The sequence below is a fragment of the Stegodyphus dumicola genome, chromosome 4 (assembly GCF_044657685.1).
Source record: "Stegodyphus dumicola isolate Sdum_Otavi_A_Nest chromosome 4, ASM4465768v1".
NCBI lineage: Eukaryota > Metazoa > Arthropoda > Arachnida > Araneae > Eresidae > Stegodyphus > Stegodyphus dumicola.
The window spans coordinates 254,699,976-254,718,258 of NC_140771.1; the positions used below are offsets into that span (position 1 = coordinate 254,699,976).

An 18,283-nucleotide genomic window follows, 5' to 3' on the forward strand; every position below is an offset into this window, starting at 1 on the left:
CTGTTACAGAATTGGTAGGAATAATTTTTCTTTAGGACTTTAGACATTGAAGCCAGGAAAGTTTAGGAGGATTTGTATGTTAGATTTATAGACCCACAATTCTAGAAAATTAAAGAAATATGTGACAAAAATGTCTCCATGGTATTAACACATAATAGATGTATTTTACAGAAAGTTTGTCATGAATTTCTTACTTTTTGGAGAATGTCTGGAAGAACAATGAAAACATGATATTTGAATGTTTTATTTTTAATACTAGAATTTTTATCTTAACATGTTTATCTTCCCTTTTATTTTCTCTACTTTTCATTAGACACAAGCATGGAAAATATCAAAAAATGCTTCTAATCTTATCACATGAATAGGTATGGAATAAAAGGAATAAAATTACAGTCAAAAGTCGTTAATCCGGACTCGTCGGGACTTCGGCGATTCCGGATTATAGATCATCAGTTTAAATCTGGTAAGATGGTATGCAGAAATTATAAAATTAAAAATATGAAACCGTAATTTATGAAATAAAGAACAATTATGATCTAAAGGGTATCAAAATTTACAAGAAAAAAAGCTTAATATTTATTTGTTTACTTTATTAAACATTTCTTTCAATGTAAGTTGTTTAAGTTGTTTTGTTTTATGTGATAATACTTTCTCTTTAATTCTATAAACAGACATAATTTCTTGTTCAGTTACAAAGTTCCGCTGTTCAAGTCCTATAATTGCTGTGTCGAGAATGCCGACTAATTTGTCAATCGAAATTTTTTCGTTTTCAATAACCTCTGTCACTTTCTTCGCTCTCGGAAGCGAATTATAATGACGAGGAATTTGATTTAAATCATATCAAAGACGGAGTACATCGAGATGAAATAATACATTTAGTAAAGAATTATAAGCCAAATAAAATAAAAACATCTGCCCTGAAGATAAGGATAGTGCAGACATATCAACTTCCAATTCATTGCTCGGCGCCACGGCGTTAAAGATAAACAAACGTTAAAGTTTAGATAATCAAAGGATATGCCTTTATCCATTTTTTGCAGCAATTCCACTTTCTGTTTAATGGACTTCGAAACATACTTTCGCTTTGTAGATCCGTTTCATATTAGTAAATATATATCGGAAATTCTATTTGACATAATCGAAAGTTCAAGCTTACTTTTATAAAATTGCTCTAACAGTCTGCAAAAAATAATAAGCCAAATCCAATTCGAAGATTAAGGAACAACGCAATCTGCAACATTAACTGAATTAGATAATTTTAGCTCAGCTTATACCGTCCGTTATACATTAAACGCGCATTCGTAAACGTATTTTGCGCATGCGCACACGCATATTCGCAGCCGTAAAGGTCTTACGCCCATGCGTCAATGCGACGCATGCGCAGAAAGTTTGTAGCTTAGAGGTCCGGATTATAGATCATTCCAGATTATGGGTGTCCGAATTAACGACTTTTGACTGTAATTGAAAACTTACAATTTAAAAGATTCATCTAATATGTTTTGATGCATCATACACAGAGCTAGATCTAGGGATTTTCCTACCAGATGCAATCTCTGTGGATCCTAGATTCTGCTGCCTAGTGCCTTTCTAAAATCTGCTTCCAATGCCTGCTCTAAATTCTAAACGTTTCGCCATTTCTAGATTTTGTTGCTCGGTATGTCACTAAATTCTAAAAATTCTACCGCATCAGCTCTTTAACCGACCCTTTCATGTTGAAGAAAGAAACTGAATGCATAAAGAAAATTATTGTTCAAAGATATATACAGTTATTATTATGTAAATTACCCTGTTGTTTATGATTTCAGTTGTTACTATAATTTCCTTTATCTATTTCCTCGTATGATAGAGTTATTGAGCCAGCTTAAATTAAAATTAAATTGCGTAGTCTTTGACCAGTAATTCCACATGCATCATGATGATCTCTTTCTATATGCAATGAATGACTATCCACATTTTTAGTTTGAATTTGACTGTTCTTGTTTAATTTTATCACTATGAGCTGTAATTGATTTTGTTAGCATCAGAACATGCCTTTATGTTTAAGTTCTTTTTAAATAAGAGGCTTATTTAAACCTTCATCTGAGATTGTAGTTACTTTCAGACACAATTTGCTTCACGTCTGTCAGGGGGTTTGGGACTATTTAACTTTTACTAGATCAAGTAAACCCTCATAGGTACATTGTGGTGAGGTTGACAAGTTACGAGATAAAGTACCCCAAAACTAGTGAGAACACTAGGTTTGCGTATTGAGACAAATTTCTGATTGCTAGAAAAGATGCTTAAAGAGAAGTAAATCAATATAAACTAGCCAAAATGTCTGGGAAGACTTCAAATTAAAAAGACACATAAATATTTTGCTGAGAGTATTCTTGTTACAAAACACTTATGTTTTGTACCATTTAATGTGTAATTATCCTAATATCATTTAAGAATCAATTACATGCATTTTAAACTGTGAAATTTTATTAGATTGTGTAATTTAACAAATATTGTTAAAAAATAAATAAAATTTAATAGTGGCCATGTAAGTCCATAATATTAAGGTTATCTAACCCAATTTAATTATTTATAGCTAACTGCTTATCCTTAAAAATTATCTTTGTAGTTTGTATTTTATAAAAGAACTACTAGAACTTGTGCATCAGTTATTCGACTACTCAAAAGGACTACCACCAACTACTTTCAGCTTGTCATATATTTTGAGTGCCTTCTTACCATGCAGATAGACTTGAATGTGGGCCTGTCAGTATGGCAGTCAGCATCACTGTAGACTATACCATCTGTGCAGTAAATGGTATTTACAGATGGATCATACCTAAAAAATAACCTTCATATTTTACCTCTTTAGCCTGAAAAAGAACTTGGTTGGCATCCTAAATGGCCACCTGTGTTGCCTGTTTCTGGAGCTGGGTCTAATCATAATTATTCATTTCTTAAACATTATATATTTTATAAATATTTTTTTTCGTATTTAGTTTTCTAATTCCCCTTCTTCTTCTAGGCTAAAGTTAAAAGAGATGACATTGATATAATTATCACTGGGCAGCATCATGTACCTATATACACACTTGAACCTTCAAATATTACAGCCAAAACTCCATCAATTGAAGTAAGTATAAACAATCTTATATGAATTAAACTATTTTTAATTAAGTAATTAAGTAACTAGTTCATAACACATCTACAGCAGTGTATCCATATGTGTAATATCTATTGCTATTAAATAAAATAATTCCTTTGTTGATAAAATACTAATTTTCTCTAAATTGATGGAAACCTGAAAGTTTATATGTTCCATAGTAATAGTTAAATATGATACATAATCTTTAATAGAATTTAATACAAATTTTAAAAATATAATTATTCCTGTGAAATGTAGCTGTATAAAGCAATAAATAGTACTGTTACTTTTTTGGACTAAGCATCCTTACCAAAATTGCGAAAGCTTGGTAGTTTTAACTTAAATAAGGAGAAGAAATGAGATTTTATATAAAATTGCAAAAGGAATTGGAAATGTTTAGTTTTTGAAAATTGAATTATGCTTTGAGGTGTATGTTGTGCTTTGAAACCATAATAAGTTTATTGATATTATATAGTGTCGCTACAAACATAATGATATTTTAAGATGAAATTTGAAATCATCATCACAAGAACTTAAACCTGCAAAATAAGCTGAATTCTATCAAGGCAGTGACCTTGAGATTGTTCCTGTGACTGTGCAACTTTAGCTTCTGTTAAGTATCTTTGAAATATTCAGAATGTCTCTTCAGTATCCAGTTTTAAATCCTATCAACTTGTGCAGCCAGAATTAAGATATAAATTCAAAAACAAACCATTTCTTTAAAATAAATGAAATCAATAATGCAAAATTAGTGGAGGAAAATAGACTAAAAATAATGAACAATCTACTTAAATTCATGCCAGGAAAATTAAGCAAGGATTTCGAAAGCTAATAGTAATCCAATAAAATATTAGAAAACATTTTATTTTCATTGATTTGATAGAATAACAATATGTAATTAGTTTTGTTTTATGATTTTCCTGCCTCCAAAAGAAAATACCTATGTTTATTTTATTTAATATATATTTTATGTAATATTTTATTTTTGTGAAATGTATTTAATTGAGAGGGCCACTAAATAAACATTTAATTTAAAATATTAAACTGAAATTGTAAGTTAATTTCAGTGCATTTAAAAATGTTTACATTATTATTATTATTATTATTATTATTATTATTATTATTATTATTTTTATGTGTGTGTGTGTGTGAAATATTGTGTGTATAATTAATTTATTTGCAGTATGTTTGAGATTAAGTGTAGATAAGTTTTTAACTAAGCTTTAGAATTACTTAGATATTTTCTGACTGATTAAAATTTAAAACTTTTGATGTTATTTTCAATTTGCCCTGAGGAATTGGGCAAACAAGTTAAAATTATTCAACGAAATAAGTTTAGTGCAACAGAAAATGTTAATAATTTGCTAGGCTGTACAAGGAACTCATGTGGTATCCACATCAGATTCTTTTAGTAATGGATATCATGAAGGAATTAGGCTGTTGGAATTAGGCTGCATCAAATAATGGAAAATAATCCTCATTGCTTTCTCTTGTTGTTGATGAATATAATTAACTGTATTAATAAGCAAGATTTGTGACTTTTCTCACCTTTTTGTTTGCATCTGTTTTAATTATTTTGAATAAATAGTAAATTTGATTCACCAAAGAACTAGAATGCAGTATAAGTAAACAGAAAACATATATATTTGTATATAACATGCATATATTTGTAGATATTATTGCTGTTAAAATTCTTCATGGGTATTTTGTTATGTTTTGTTATGAATACTTGTAAATATTTTGCTGTTTTTTTTTTTTTTTTTTTAATTTGCATTTCTTTTCGTAGCAAGTTGAGGACATTCCACCTCTAAGCCAAGAGTCAGAAGTTGTTCAATTACAGAGTAATGTGCCTTCGGATTTAACAATAAATTCAATGTTAAAATGCTCTTTAATTCACCCTTTCCATGTGCAGCACAATTTCAAAGTTAAAAGGTAAAATGTTTTATCATCTTTTTTTAATATAAATGCATCCTTCCATAGGCAAATAGTTTTAAATGGAAGTATAACACACTTTATTTGCTTTTGTGAGGTATTAAAAAAATGTTGCTACTGGTTTTATTTTCTTAAATAAACTTATCTTCTATGTACTTCCGAATTATAAAATTTTTAAGGTCCAGTAGCGAATTGAATGAAAATTTTAAAACTGTGTTAATGGTTATCTAAAAATAAAATTGGACTTTTTTCATAGTTCCTATTCAGCTCGATTTCCATTTGATGATTCTACCTCCTATTTTAACTTATTAAATTCTTATTTATTTATTACTTATTCCTATTTTAACTTATTAAAGATTGTGCTTTAATAAGTTAAAATAAAATTGAAAAGCAGATTCATTCTTTTAAGCAAAATTCACAGAGATATGCTTAATAGATACCTTTAACGTACCAGCTATAAATTTAACAGCAAATGTTGTTGTACATAAGACAAAACTATTAATTACCAAAATGACTAGCTTTTGCTAAGACAAAACTATTAATTATCAAAATGAATAGCTTTTGCTTCATAGCTGCTTCTGAAATCTGACCTCATGAACTGAAGTCAAAATTTGCATGGAAAAACAGTAACAGTTTTAGTATCTGCAAGTTGAGCATGTTAAATGTGTTGAATTTTTTATTTCTATTGAATTGCAGCATAATGACTACTTTATGAAGTGCGATTTTTTCCATTATGGGAATCACAGGAAAAGTTAGCTTTTGTTTTAGCCAAATGAAGAGAAATTTTTATTTATAAATGTAATTTGTTTCAGAAAGTCATTTGTCAACTAAAACTATTTTTCCTGTAGGGATTAATGTAAAATAGATTAATCTGTTTCTGAGCCACAGATGATTCCATATTTAAACTTTACAAACAATATTTTATGCACAAGTTCGTAACATAAAAGCAATAGAAATCATTAAATGTAACACACATATACTCTTTTCCCAAACAAAAGAGAGAAAAAAATAAACATGATTTTAAACAGATAAAATAGGCAAATGAAACCTTAATTTAATTTTACTTGACCTTGAGGTGACTTGAACTTTACTTGACTTTTACAAAGGAAAGTGAGTTACTTAAGTGGGAAGTGATGAAGAGAAAGGATAGAGATGCTGTTCTTTGTATATGAAGTTCTCTTCTATAAAAATACTGGTAACTTTTTTCTAGGATATTTCTATTATATATTTATTTTTGTCTCTTGGTACCATTTGAACTCCCCCCCCCCCGGGGGAAAAAAAAAACTGGTTTGGAGGTTCGAATTTTAGATCATTCCAGATGTTGGACATCTGGACTGTGTATTATATATGCATTTCTGTTGCTATCTCAATTCTCATTCTCTGATTGGCCATTTATGGGTTACTTCTATGCAATCTTGTTCTGAGACCTCATTCCCATGTAAATTCTTACTGAATGCAGTTTGACTGTTCTTTAACACATACTGTGCCAAAATCCTCTTGAAAGGTTGTTAGTAGAGAATTAAGGATGGGAGATTTGCGGACTGCCTTCCAAGTCTTCTCACCTGGAATTCGATCTGGGGCGGTACCTTAGCAGTTAACAAGGCCTAGTGATACCTAATATGCTTACTTGGATGCACAGATACCTGCCTTGTTTAAACCTGTATCTTTATCACTGGAAGAAACGTTGTTAAAATTTGACTTAATGTATCTGATAAGTTGTGCAGTTTTTATAGCTAGGACTACACTGCTGTTTTACAAATAATAAAAGTTAATAAATTCTTATTCTACTAAGTATCAAAAGCTTATGTGATTCCATGTGCATAAAATTGAATTCCCCCACTTGGCATTTTATAATTCTAAGAGAGGATTCACATTATTAGCGCACTTCAAAGAGTTTAATGTATTGATAAAAAGAGGATGAAGGAATATGTACCTTTGAATTAACCTTTGCAATTTCAATTTGCAATAGTTTTACATTCCTTTTCCTAGGAAATAATTGTATGTAGATAATTAATAATTTAAATTATATTTCATTTTACATTATCATTTTCTTCTCTCCCGATGTTCATTAACATTTAATATTATTCATTAAACAGGGTTATTATAGTTCCTGTTGAACTGATAGTGCGTAGTACGAGTGATACTGAATTGAGGATATTTGTGGACAATTCATTTCATTATGATACGTAAGTATTCTTTATATTTTTCACAGGTATTTTAAGAACTGTAACAAGTTTTTCATTTTCTGAAAGATATGTTGCAAATTGAACATGAATTATTATCATTATTTTTTAAATGATTGAATTAAATTTGATATATAGTTTATTAATAGAAGTGTACCAAGAATATTCTGAAGTTTATTTTAAAAAATTAATTTTAAATTAAGTAATTATTTTTATTAAGATTGTGTTTTGTTTAGTTGTTCATTTTCTTGTTGCTAAATCATGTATAATAATAATGTAAATAACAAGCAAATTATGACTCTAATGCAGGACAAAAATAATTATAAGAAGGTGTAAATAAGCAATTTGTTGCTACCTATAAATATTTAAGAAGTATAATCAAAATGCAAAAGTGCCTGAGAGTTGTAGTTAATCAATCTAAGTGGTTTTCATTAGCCAGCATCTTTCATGCAACTTATGTATTATATAATTTTTCTTTTAATGGAATTGAAATCTGTTGTGCTAAATTGTATAGTTTAGAATTACTGAGCTTGGAGAAAATAATCCCTTAAATAATCAGAGTTATAAAATGAGAGTCTTTTGAATCTGTAGTTGTATCGAAGGTGAAACTAATAAATGAAAATTTATGTGGTAATTTCTTTCACATTTTAGTAATTCAGATTATTTTTAAATATATTTTCTTGGCACAGATGTTTTTAAAGCAGTTTTTTTTTGGGGGGGAGGAATTGTGAAGATGCTTTCCTGAATATCTCTGTATATTAATTAGAGGATTTATATTATTTTTAATATATAAAAATACTTAAGACACTTATCATAGCATGAGAGACCTATAGCTTTTGAGTACATTAAATTCTTTTGACAGATGAAAAAGTGAAAAAGGTATTTTTATAAAAACAAACTAGAAAATATAGAACATTTTTACTGTAGAAAACTCCATCTCCAAAACTGAAAGTGAGCTGGGAAAACCATTCAGGATACCCAGAAGAAACAAGATACACCTTAAAAAGTTTTAAATGAGGAGGACATATAGGCTGTTATAAGTGCTTGAATTATGCATTTTCCCACTGCTTCTTTTTGAAAGAAAAATTAGTATGCATTTATCAAAAAAGCAGCAATCTGTCAGGCAAGGTTCTGAGTTTGATGGAGGAAGAATTATGGCTTATAGATACAATAGATTATCCATCTGAAAAATCATGCTCATGCTGGACAAAATCAAGCCATGATGATGCAAATATGGGATTAATGGATGCAGGTGGGATGGACCAACTAATGGGCAAAATTGCCATACTACGAATTGAGAAAAAGCATTTTATGCTTGTGATGATTCATCTCGATGATGATGAATTGCAGATCATCATCGAGAATCTTATCATAAGAATTTTGAGGATCTGCTGAACATAGCTTGTGTCAGCACATACATACAGAAAATCGACTCCTGATATTTTGATATACTGTATAACTAGACAACATTTTAGGAATTTTTTAAGGTATCTGTAGGCCAAACAGAGCAAATATTACATACAGTACATATAATTATTATCTTTCCTGTTCTGCTCAAAAATTTGAGTGTTCTTTTTCTGTAATTTTTGCTCTTTTTGCATTGTGGCATTAATTTTTGGAACTACCTAAGAAATTTCAAGATATGTTGTAATATTTGGAAATGGTGTTTGCTTCTTTTGAGGTTATGAAAAAAGTCAGTTAGTGGCTGGCTGGTGGTTTACATTCCTTTCTGTTGTTGCACAATGTTAGGAAACTTGTCTGAATTTTTTTTTTTTTTTAAATGCAGCTTATTGCAAACTAAACTCATACCAGTTCATTGCAGGTATCATTCCTCAGTTCACATCCAAGCATATAAGTGTTACATATTTTTGGGAACTTTTGATATTCTGTGAAGTGAAAATATCGTTCGAAAAGAAAAAATATGACAATGGAATGAAACTAGATGCCTTAAAGAGACTGAACAAAGGGGAAAGTGTAAACAAAATTACATTGGATTTAAATGTTGGACATCAAAGGGTTAAATATTAAGAGTTCTGAAATACCTACTCTTTATTCCGTAAAACTCGACGTTTTGGAAACTCAACAGTTTCTCAATTGTAATTATGTCAAGTTTGCGGGACTCTACTGTACCGTTTGATATTGTCTATAGTTACGGGAGTTGTTTATTCTTTATCACAGGCATACTGAGGTGCAGTTGTGACTTAAATACTGAACTATGAGTCAATTGCCATTATTGCTGTGCCCAAGTTTGACATCACCATGGCAACAGATATCATGATCTTGCATTATGCATTGTTATATTTATCTGTCTCCTTGAGATATGCCTTGAACTTTACCCCAGCACATGCTTAATATGCATTGCTGATATGCTGAACAGCCACCACAAAATACAGGGTAACTGTAATTAAAGAACCCTATATCAAAGCTGCCTACAAGTGAAACCAGTTGTCAGAAAATTGTGAAATTTTGTAGTGGGCTTAATGAAGGAATTAAAGTTTCTTTCAGGGGGGGAAAAATAGTTACAAATAGCGCCACCAGAGTGCATTTTACTTTAAAAACCTGTAATAAAAATGTAGATCTTTGTCGACATCATGCAGCAGCCATTTATAAAACCCAGAAATATTCTCAAAGACCTTATTTTCAATGTGCTTGTTGCTCACAATGATGATAAGTTTATGAGATAGTGCTTTATTAGTAAAATTATTTTACCAAAGTAATAATTCTGTATGAAAATTTTAGACTTTGAAGAGAACTCTAAGAGATCCATTGAATGTTAAAAACCTTCAAAAAATGAAAACAAAATTTGAAGAAAGAGGATCGTTTTCTGTTCATCCTGGAAGATGAAGAAAACCTCTTTATGCAGAAGCTGTACAGGAGGTTTTGCTTGTAGGTAGCTTTGAAATAGGGTTCTTTAATTATAAATATCCTGTATCTGAAGTTTCGAAGCCTGTTGGCCTCCCTTACCTTCAAGGCATGCCTGAGGCCAAGCTTCAACAGGATAATGCTAGACAGCATGTAGCATGAAAACTTAGCACTTTCACATTGCCCACCAGATCACAATACTGGTTTGACCTAAACATTTTCCCTACAAGTTGTTCTTCAAATACTGGTCAGTGATTGGCAAATAGCATAGCGTACATCATCTATGGCTATGCCACATGAACTTTAGTGTGTAAATAGCATGGACTGGCATACTCCAAGTACACGTCTAAAACTTCTTTCAATGCAGAGCAATTACTACTAGCTATAGCTGCTACATTAAATATAGATTTCTCCATGTTCCATAAGTTGAATACGCTGTTATTTTAATCACTTCACCTATGTGCCATATATTTGTAAAGGAAATATGGTTTTCATAATCTCTTATTCTTCATGGTTATTGCATTTTAGATGGCCAGCAGTGTGTAAATATCAAATACCTTGTTGCCTTCAGCAAATAAAAAGCATAATTACCCATTGTTCGCTTGCTGAAGAATTTCACAATTGAAACATCATTTCCAGATAGCATTCTCATCAATCACATGTCTTATTTGGCTAGAGGCTAACCAACGCTTCATACAATACAATTTGTGTCCATTCACTTCTTGTTGCTTGATGCCATGAACCTGCTACTTTTCCATAACTTCCAGTAAAAAGTAAAGTTATATTTGAAAATGATTGGCTCTTTATTCTCGTGCCATTACCATTGCATCTGACCAAAGCAGATATAGTTTGGATTTGCTAAAGTATTCTTTTGTTTGGGTTTGTTAAGGAAAGAATAAATTCCCGATGCTATTCCTGATTGTTAGGTTAACTGAAATGATCTGAAATTTGAACACCAGCTGTTTTGAGTTGGCAGGTAATTTCCATGTTAGACCTTATGCCATGAAGAACACTCATTTATCTTTAAAGTTAAATAAAATATTAATTACTAAATTTTTAATTATTGAAAAATAATTCCTTCCCAATTAGTTTTTCATTTAATGCAAAAATTTTCAAATTTTCGGTTAAAGTAGAAGAACTAGCATGTGCAGAAGACTTTCTGCATACTTATAGAAAAGTTTAGATATATCCTTTTAAATTAAAAAATCATGAAAAATTCTATTTCGAGATAACAGATTTTGGTGCTGGTTTTTTGAAAAATTCACATCTTTCTTTTTACCACTTTTACATATAATTATAATATTCTATAGTAAAAATAATGCAAAGTAATTAAAAAAAAGAATTTAATATGTATTTCAAAATGAAATTTAGGATATAACATGTTGGAAAAAATAAATACAAACCAATATTTTGATTTAAAATCATTATAAGTAGAGAGTTTATACTCTTTACTAAGTTTAAGTTTAGATTATTAACTAATTAATAATTTTTCATTCATAGAAATGATATTTGAATCGTAATCAAAAAGTAAATGCAAAGTTTCAGAAATAATCTACCAAAGCAAATTTAAAAGGAGATTAAAAATAATTACGCAAACATTGAAGGTAGTTAAAGTTATGCAAGATTGTGGTCTCACAATGAAGAGACATCAGACCACTTCATTGTATGTCAAAAGTAACAAAAGAAAAGTTATCATTAAAAATCTGGCTCCATGGTGTCTCACACATGATGGCACAAGAAACAAAATTTTAAATGTACTGAGATAATTATTGGGAAAACATATATTTTGCATTATTTGATTTTAAAACTTCAGCATTTTTAAAAGGAGAAATGACTTTTTTATCAAGAATTTTATGCCCCTTAAGCAAATAACATTTTGAGAGCAATCTTTTAAACTTTTTTTTTGCATTAAAACAGTATATCTAAATGTGAATTCAAGCACTTGTTTTAATGTTGAATTCCAAAACCATGCATTTTATTCGCATATTCAATTAATGTTTTGTAGTACAACTGCAGTCAATGATGAGAGCTACAACCACATATCTCAACGTTTTTCATGGGTTAGTGGAATCAAGAGAGAAGTAGTAATAAGGCCTCACAGTACAGTGCAACTTCCTCTGCAAGCTATGTTTTGCTCCCCAGGAACTTACAATCTAGGCAATTTAAATATACTTGTAAATCTTGGCAAAGATTCTCTATCTGTATATCCTTTGCCACCTTATTTAATTGTAATCAGTTTGTGTGATACTACATAACACTTAATTAGTGTGTGTAATATTAGATAACAATTGTAATTAGAACTGGAAATTATGTACAATTGGAATTATAAACTTGATAAAGTCATTTTGACATATACATATTGTATGAATATATAAATAGAAATATCATTACTTGTTATAATGTTGCTCATATTTTTAATTATAATATAGTTTCTCTGTAATTATCAGGAATTCTTTCCCTTGTTTTCATTTGTTTTAAAGGATGAATGGAAAAACATATTTTTGAGCTAGAAGGATAAATATTCATTTGTAATGGACAATTTTTGTATACAAAAAAAAAAAAAAAAAAAAAAAAAAAAACTGTAGCATGTAACTAGCAAGAAGCTACAATGTTTTATTAGACTTATTATCAGCATTCAGATTTTTTTTTTAATTTTTAAAGTTGTATTAATTATATTGTAAATTTTTATCAAATTTCTCAGTTAACAGAATTTTGATTTTGTTAAATCAATTGGTAATAAAATATCTTAATTAAATTTTATTCATATTCTAATCATAAAAGTTAAAAAATAGATTTTTTTTTACAAATTATAAATGAGATTATATTTTAAAATAGGGAATAAAAGGTAATATAAAGCAGCTTACTTAATCATTTTAATATGATCATAAAATTGTGACAATATATAACAACAAAATTATAAATATTAAAGACATTTGATCTCTTCTCATTAAAAATAATCATCATCCTGTAAAACTGTACTTAACTTTCTCAACCCATTTAAGGAGGTAATAGAAAAATATCAGTCTGTCTGAAAATGCTATTTAATTTCATTCTGTTGTTTGTCTGTTTTCTTGTATTATATCTTCTGCAATTCACATTATTTGTTTGTACATTAAATGCCATAATGAAGTAGCTGGTTATATTCTTTTTTTTTTTTTTTTTAAATTATTATTGGTTTAAATACTGTATTTTAATGTGAAGTGAATTACACTAAAATAAAATTAAGCCTATTAACATAACATTATGAATTATTAATTTATTTTAGGGAAAAAATACCTTGCATATTATTTCTGTGACTTCCTACTTTTAAATGCTTAACTTGTTTTCTACCAAAATGCAACACTCTGATTTTAAATGTTTGATATGATAATTTAATATTGTTGACAGTATTCATACTCCTGAGATGTTTCATATTTTAAATTTCACACTATAAATAAGAGGTGAACTCATTTCTCATTGTTAAATAAATAGTATTATTATTTTATTTTGTATTACTATATTTCTATTAATAAAAAAATTGTAAGTCAACTTGAGCATTCTTTGAATATAACTCATATCATGTTTAAAATGTATCTGTGCATGCACAAACATACATTGCTGCCTTGGGGGGGGGATAATTTATCTATAATTGTGTTCCTATTATTATTTCATAGTAGCATAATAAGAATAATATGAGCTATGGCAATTAAGTTACGAGACTGGTGTCAGAAATGTTATATATTGCAAAGAAAGTTACAGTGAACTTTTATCCCCTTTGACATACTTCCCTCTCCTATCTCTATATTGTTACATGTGTGTCTTCCATTGTTGATAGCAGTGCTGTAGGTCATCCATTTTCATCCTCTTCAACAATTCTGCCATTTTTGCTTTTACCTCTTCAGCAGACTGAAAATGTGTTCCCGTTAATGCACTTTTCACTTTTGAGAACAGATAAAAGTTATTGGCCATCCAATAAAAAGTTTCACAGATAGGCCATTGTGGATGAATTGTTCTTCCATAAATCTGGTCTTTTCTTTCTAGCCTTTTTTTCTTAAATTGATTAGGATTTTGTAGTTTTTCTGATTAACCTTTGATTGATGCTTTTTTTTCTTGGTTCTACTGGAAGATCCATGTTTCATCACATTCTGTATTCTGCTTCCCAGTGTCTGTCCTAAATTCTAAAAATTTTGGTGCTTATTCCTTCATTAACTTCTAAAAACTCTGGCAAACTGGCTCTAGTCCCATAACTGATTTTGTATCATTTCATATTTATTTTCAATACTCATAGTATTAAAGAAATAGCATTAACATATGTGCATTCTAAATGCATGCAGTTCTTTAGAATAACAGAAATTTTCAATTAAATTTGAAATTTTAAAATGTAGAGGCAACGTACTGAGAAAGAAAATTATTCTTCAAAGGTATATAAAGGTATATTCTTCAAAGGTACAAATTAGGGATAAAGCAGAGATTAGCGGGAACATTGATTTGTTTATTGAAACAAAAAAGATGTTAAAGAGAAGAAAATTGTTGTAAATTAGCTAAAATATCTTGAAAATTTTCAAATTAAAAAGATGCATAAATATTTTGTCATATGTTGTTGCTATGAAACATATATGTTTTGTAGCTTCTTTTGTATTCTAATATTGTGTTAGTATGATATTAGGATAAATTACATGCATAATTATCTGTTTTTCAAACTCTAAAATGTTCTTATATTATGATTAGTGTTTTTAACAGATATGTTTTAGAAATTTAAAAAAAAAAAAAAAATAGTGACCATGTAAATGTATAATGATTCAGGGTATCTAATTTCATATTAAAGTATTTGTAACTAATTGCTCACCCTTAGAAGGTATCTCTGCTAAAACAACTTAATATCTTTGGTGCTTCAGTGGCTTATTGTAATTTTATGTTAAATACTGTATATTAACTGGATTATAACTCCTGTAACTGTGTGCAAAGCTATGACACTAATTCGGTCAGACAGACAAAGAACTAACTCCCAATACATACCAGTCTTGCAAATATCAGGCATTCATATCTGTTCTGATCATTATCTCGTTATCTCTTAGCAAGCAGCAATGGTGGCAACAGCCAAGCTTCTTATGAATCGTGCTGGTTATGATTTTACTTCTCATTTTAACCTATGCCACTTGACGTAAAATTTACATAAACCTCTGGATTGAGTGAGTACCTGAATAAATAAGGTGTAAATGCATCAACATTGTTAGCAGAATTTAAATGTCAAATATGTGGAACTATTATAAATGCAAAACTTGAGGAATTTTTAAAAAATTTTAATGATAATTACCCAATAAATTTTACAAACTTGATTTTATTCTTGAATTTGAATTGATCTTTTTGTTTCTTCTTTCAAATGAGATTAAAGAGAGAGTAATGAAATATTAATGCTACCCCATGGCAAGGAAAGGCAGGGTTGCCTGATGATTTAGTATGAAATCATCCATTTGGCAACAAAATTGACAATATGCCATAGACGGAGCAAGAACATTCTGGAATGAATTCTTACCGGTTTGCCCCAGAATGTTCTTAGAGGCAGGTCAAAAGATATATAAACCCTGCCTGTGCATGGAATAGCAGTTTATTGAGTGTGTATCGTGAGAGAGTAACTTGAGTATTGTAGTATTAGTTCCGTGAGTTCAGAGATTAACTTGGGAGCGATCGACCGAGGTGGGAGCTGTACTTTACTTAGATATAAAATTATTCTCATATGTTGTTTGGTGCCATGTGGCTGAAAAGGGAAGTTTACAAATTTAGCTGTACTAAAAGCATGTGTTTGTTTAGATAAGACACCATGGATTAATTCTGTAAAGTCAACTTTAAATAAGGTGAGTGATGCAGTTTCTACGGGTATTTACTTGCTATTTATCTTTGGAAATTCAAATGAGTCTTGAAAAAACAGTTGAAGGAAATAAGAAAATTAGAGATTCAATTCGAACCACTGTTACAAAATCAATTAAAAAAATGGAAGATGAATTACAAAATGAAAATCCAAATTTAGAAATGTTGCAAGAATTGCTTGCAGTTTTAATCGAGAGAAGCTAGTTTATTAAAATAAGATAAAATTATTAATGCATAAAGCACCACGTAAGAATTAAAAACGGAAGTAGAACATTCCTTAGAATGCAGGGAAGTTATCATTAGATATAAATTGGAAGTTACTAGATACATTGAAAATGTCGTTAAAACCAAACAATTCCACAATTTTCTGAAATTAAAACTGCCGTTCACAAAAATAATACGCTTCAAGATGTAGAGAAATTTAACTATTTGAGATAGCTGCTTCCCGGTTCAGCTGCAAAAGCCTGTACTATTAACAGGAGAAAACTGTAAAAAAAAGCCAGCGAAATTTTAACTGACCAATTTGGAAGGAAAGACATATTGGTGCACATATAAACTTTCTCTTATCTTTGGAGCTCGTACGTCATTCATATGATATATTATACGATGGAATAACGGCTAAAACTAGAAGCTGGAAACATTAGATATTAATTTAGGTACTCATGGTAATCTACTACTGTTTATTTTATATAAGTATATACCATAAGATTTAGTATTACAGTTTAGTAGAGAAGAAAATTTCGACAGAGTCAACAATGCCAGATTTATTGTCATTAAAAAAAAAAAAATCTGACGTGTACATCACTTGACTTCCTTGTACGGAATATTAAATTATATGCAGCTTTCCTGTGTTTCATTTAAACATAACAAATTGACAGTTAACGAATTTTGAATTAAATCTACTTCGTCGATAGCGCATTAACCACAATAGAATAAATAAATGCACTCTTTAAAGTTCACTATATTTATTTAACATCGTGACATTTCAGCGCTGGGTTCACTTGACAGCGTTACATCTCCTTCATTTTATAACTCAGAATGCACAAAAATTATGCTATGTGAAGAATTACCACATATTCTATTCAAATACTATAATAAATCTAAAACGATGAATAAAAGAAATTAAACAAATAAGAAAGAAAGTTTTTCACTGACGATTCAGCACCGCTTACCTAATGTGTATGTGCTACTAATTTATTCAGTTCTTGCTTTGCAACAAGGCAGAAAAATACATCAAAACTCAAAATATTTTCATTCAAAATTGAAAGATATAGGAAAACATAAAAAATCAAGTACAGTTAAAACAATTAAAAAAAAAAAAAACAATTTTTACAATTGAAATTACAGTTTCTAAGCGAAAACAAGCAGTTCGGTCCAAGTATTTTACATTTTAGAACAATCGAAGTTTTATTCCCTACTTTAATGTCAAATCAAGTCTTGGATTTTGATGACATTTGCATTTTTAAATACTTTACAATTTACATTTTTAAATATTTTACAATCTCTAAAATTTGCATTTTGGGGGCTGTTTAGGGCATTTTAAAGGTATGTTCTAGTAATCAAACTTGAAATAATATTATCTCAACTCAAATGAATTCATTTTTACTAGGCAGGCATGTCCTATTCACAAAAAACTGGTTATGTAATGTATTAGTCCTAACTATTACAACAGGTGTTTTTCACAAGGTATAGGTGTCATTTCTAAGAATGTTTTCATTCTAGCATTTCTTAGCTCTCTAAGATTTTTTGTGAAAAATTCAGTTCCATAGGATTACATGCAGAGGGAAGGGAAAAAATGTATTCCACTTTTGTATGACTTTTTGGAATTACGCACTCACAGCTATGTGCAATATGTTTTTTTATCTCAATAAAATCCTCTTTTTATTTTTTTCCCAACTGGTATAGTTCATCGGCAGTAATTTGGTGAATGACCTTGGATCTCTATTATTTAAAAAGGGGCTGTCAGATTAAGAATGCCATTAATGCGAACAATGTCCGACGACTGTTCTTTTTGCCATACAAAACTGTTGCCTCTCGAATACTACCGGAATGAGCAATTTAAAAGATTTAGAATCTTTGTAAGTATTTTGTTTGAATGTTTTCGCAAAGGGCTGGGACAGAAAATATCCCTTTATATATATTGTTTAAAACAGTCTTCATAAGTTTAAAATAAAGCTTCTTAGGGTTTCTCACAAAAGTTTATGTACATATGTATAAAGTTTTTTGCTATATTAAACATTATTTTGACTAAAAGCTGCGGAAAACATCCCTCACCTTGAAAAGAGATGCCAACTCCTTTGGAACTGAAGAAATATTAACAATAAGTGATACAGTTTATTTT

General features: G+C 29.6%; 1 protein-coding gene across 1 annotated transcript in view; it reads left to right on the forward strand.

Annotated features, from left to right (window-relative positions):
- The window catches only part of l(3)76BDm (trafficking protein particle complex subunit 8 homolog l(3)76BDm), a 107,285-nt gene extending 93,659 nt beyond the window's left edge, over nucleotides 1-13,626 (forward strand). Inside the window, exons 25-28 of the mRNA XM_085816228.1 lie at nucleotides 3,002-3,109; nucleotides 4,908-5,053; nucleotides 7,150-7,239; nucleotides 12,104-13,626. Of these exons, the coding sequence (XP_085672354.1) occupies nucleotides 3,002-3,109; nucleotides 4,908-5,053; nucleotides 7,150-7,239; nucleotides 12,104-12,353 (594 nt within the window). The 3' untranslated portion in view covers nucleotides 12,354-13,626. The remainder of the gene's footprint in view (nucleotides 1-3,001; nucleotides 3,110-4,907; nucleotides 5,054-7,149; nucleotides 7,240-12,103) is intronic.
- The last annotated feature ends 4,657 nt before the right edge of the window (nucleotides 13,627-18,283 follow it).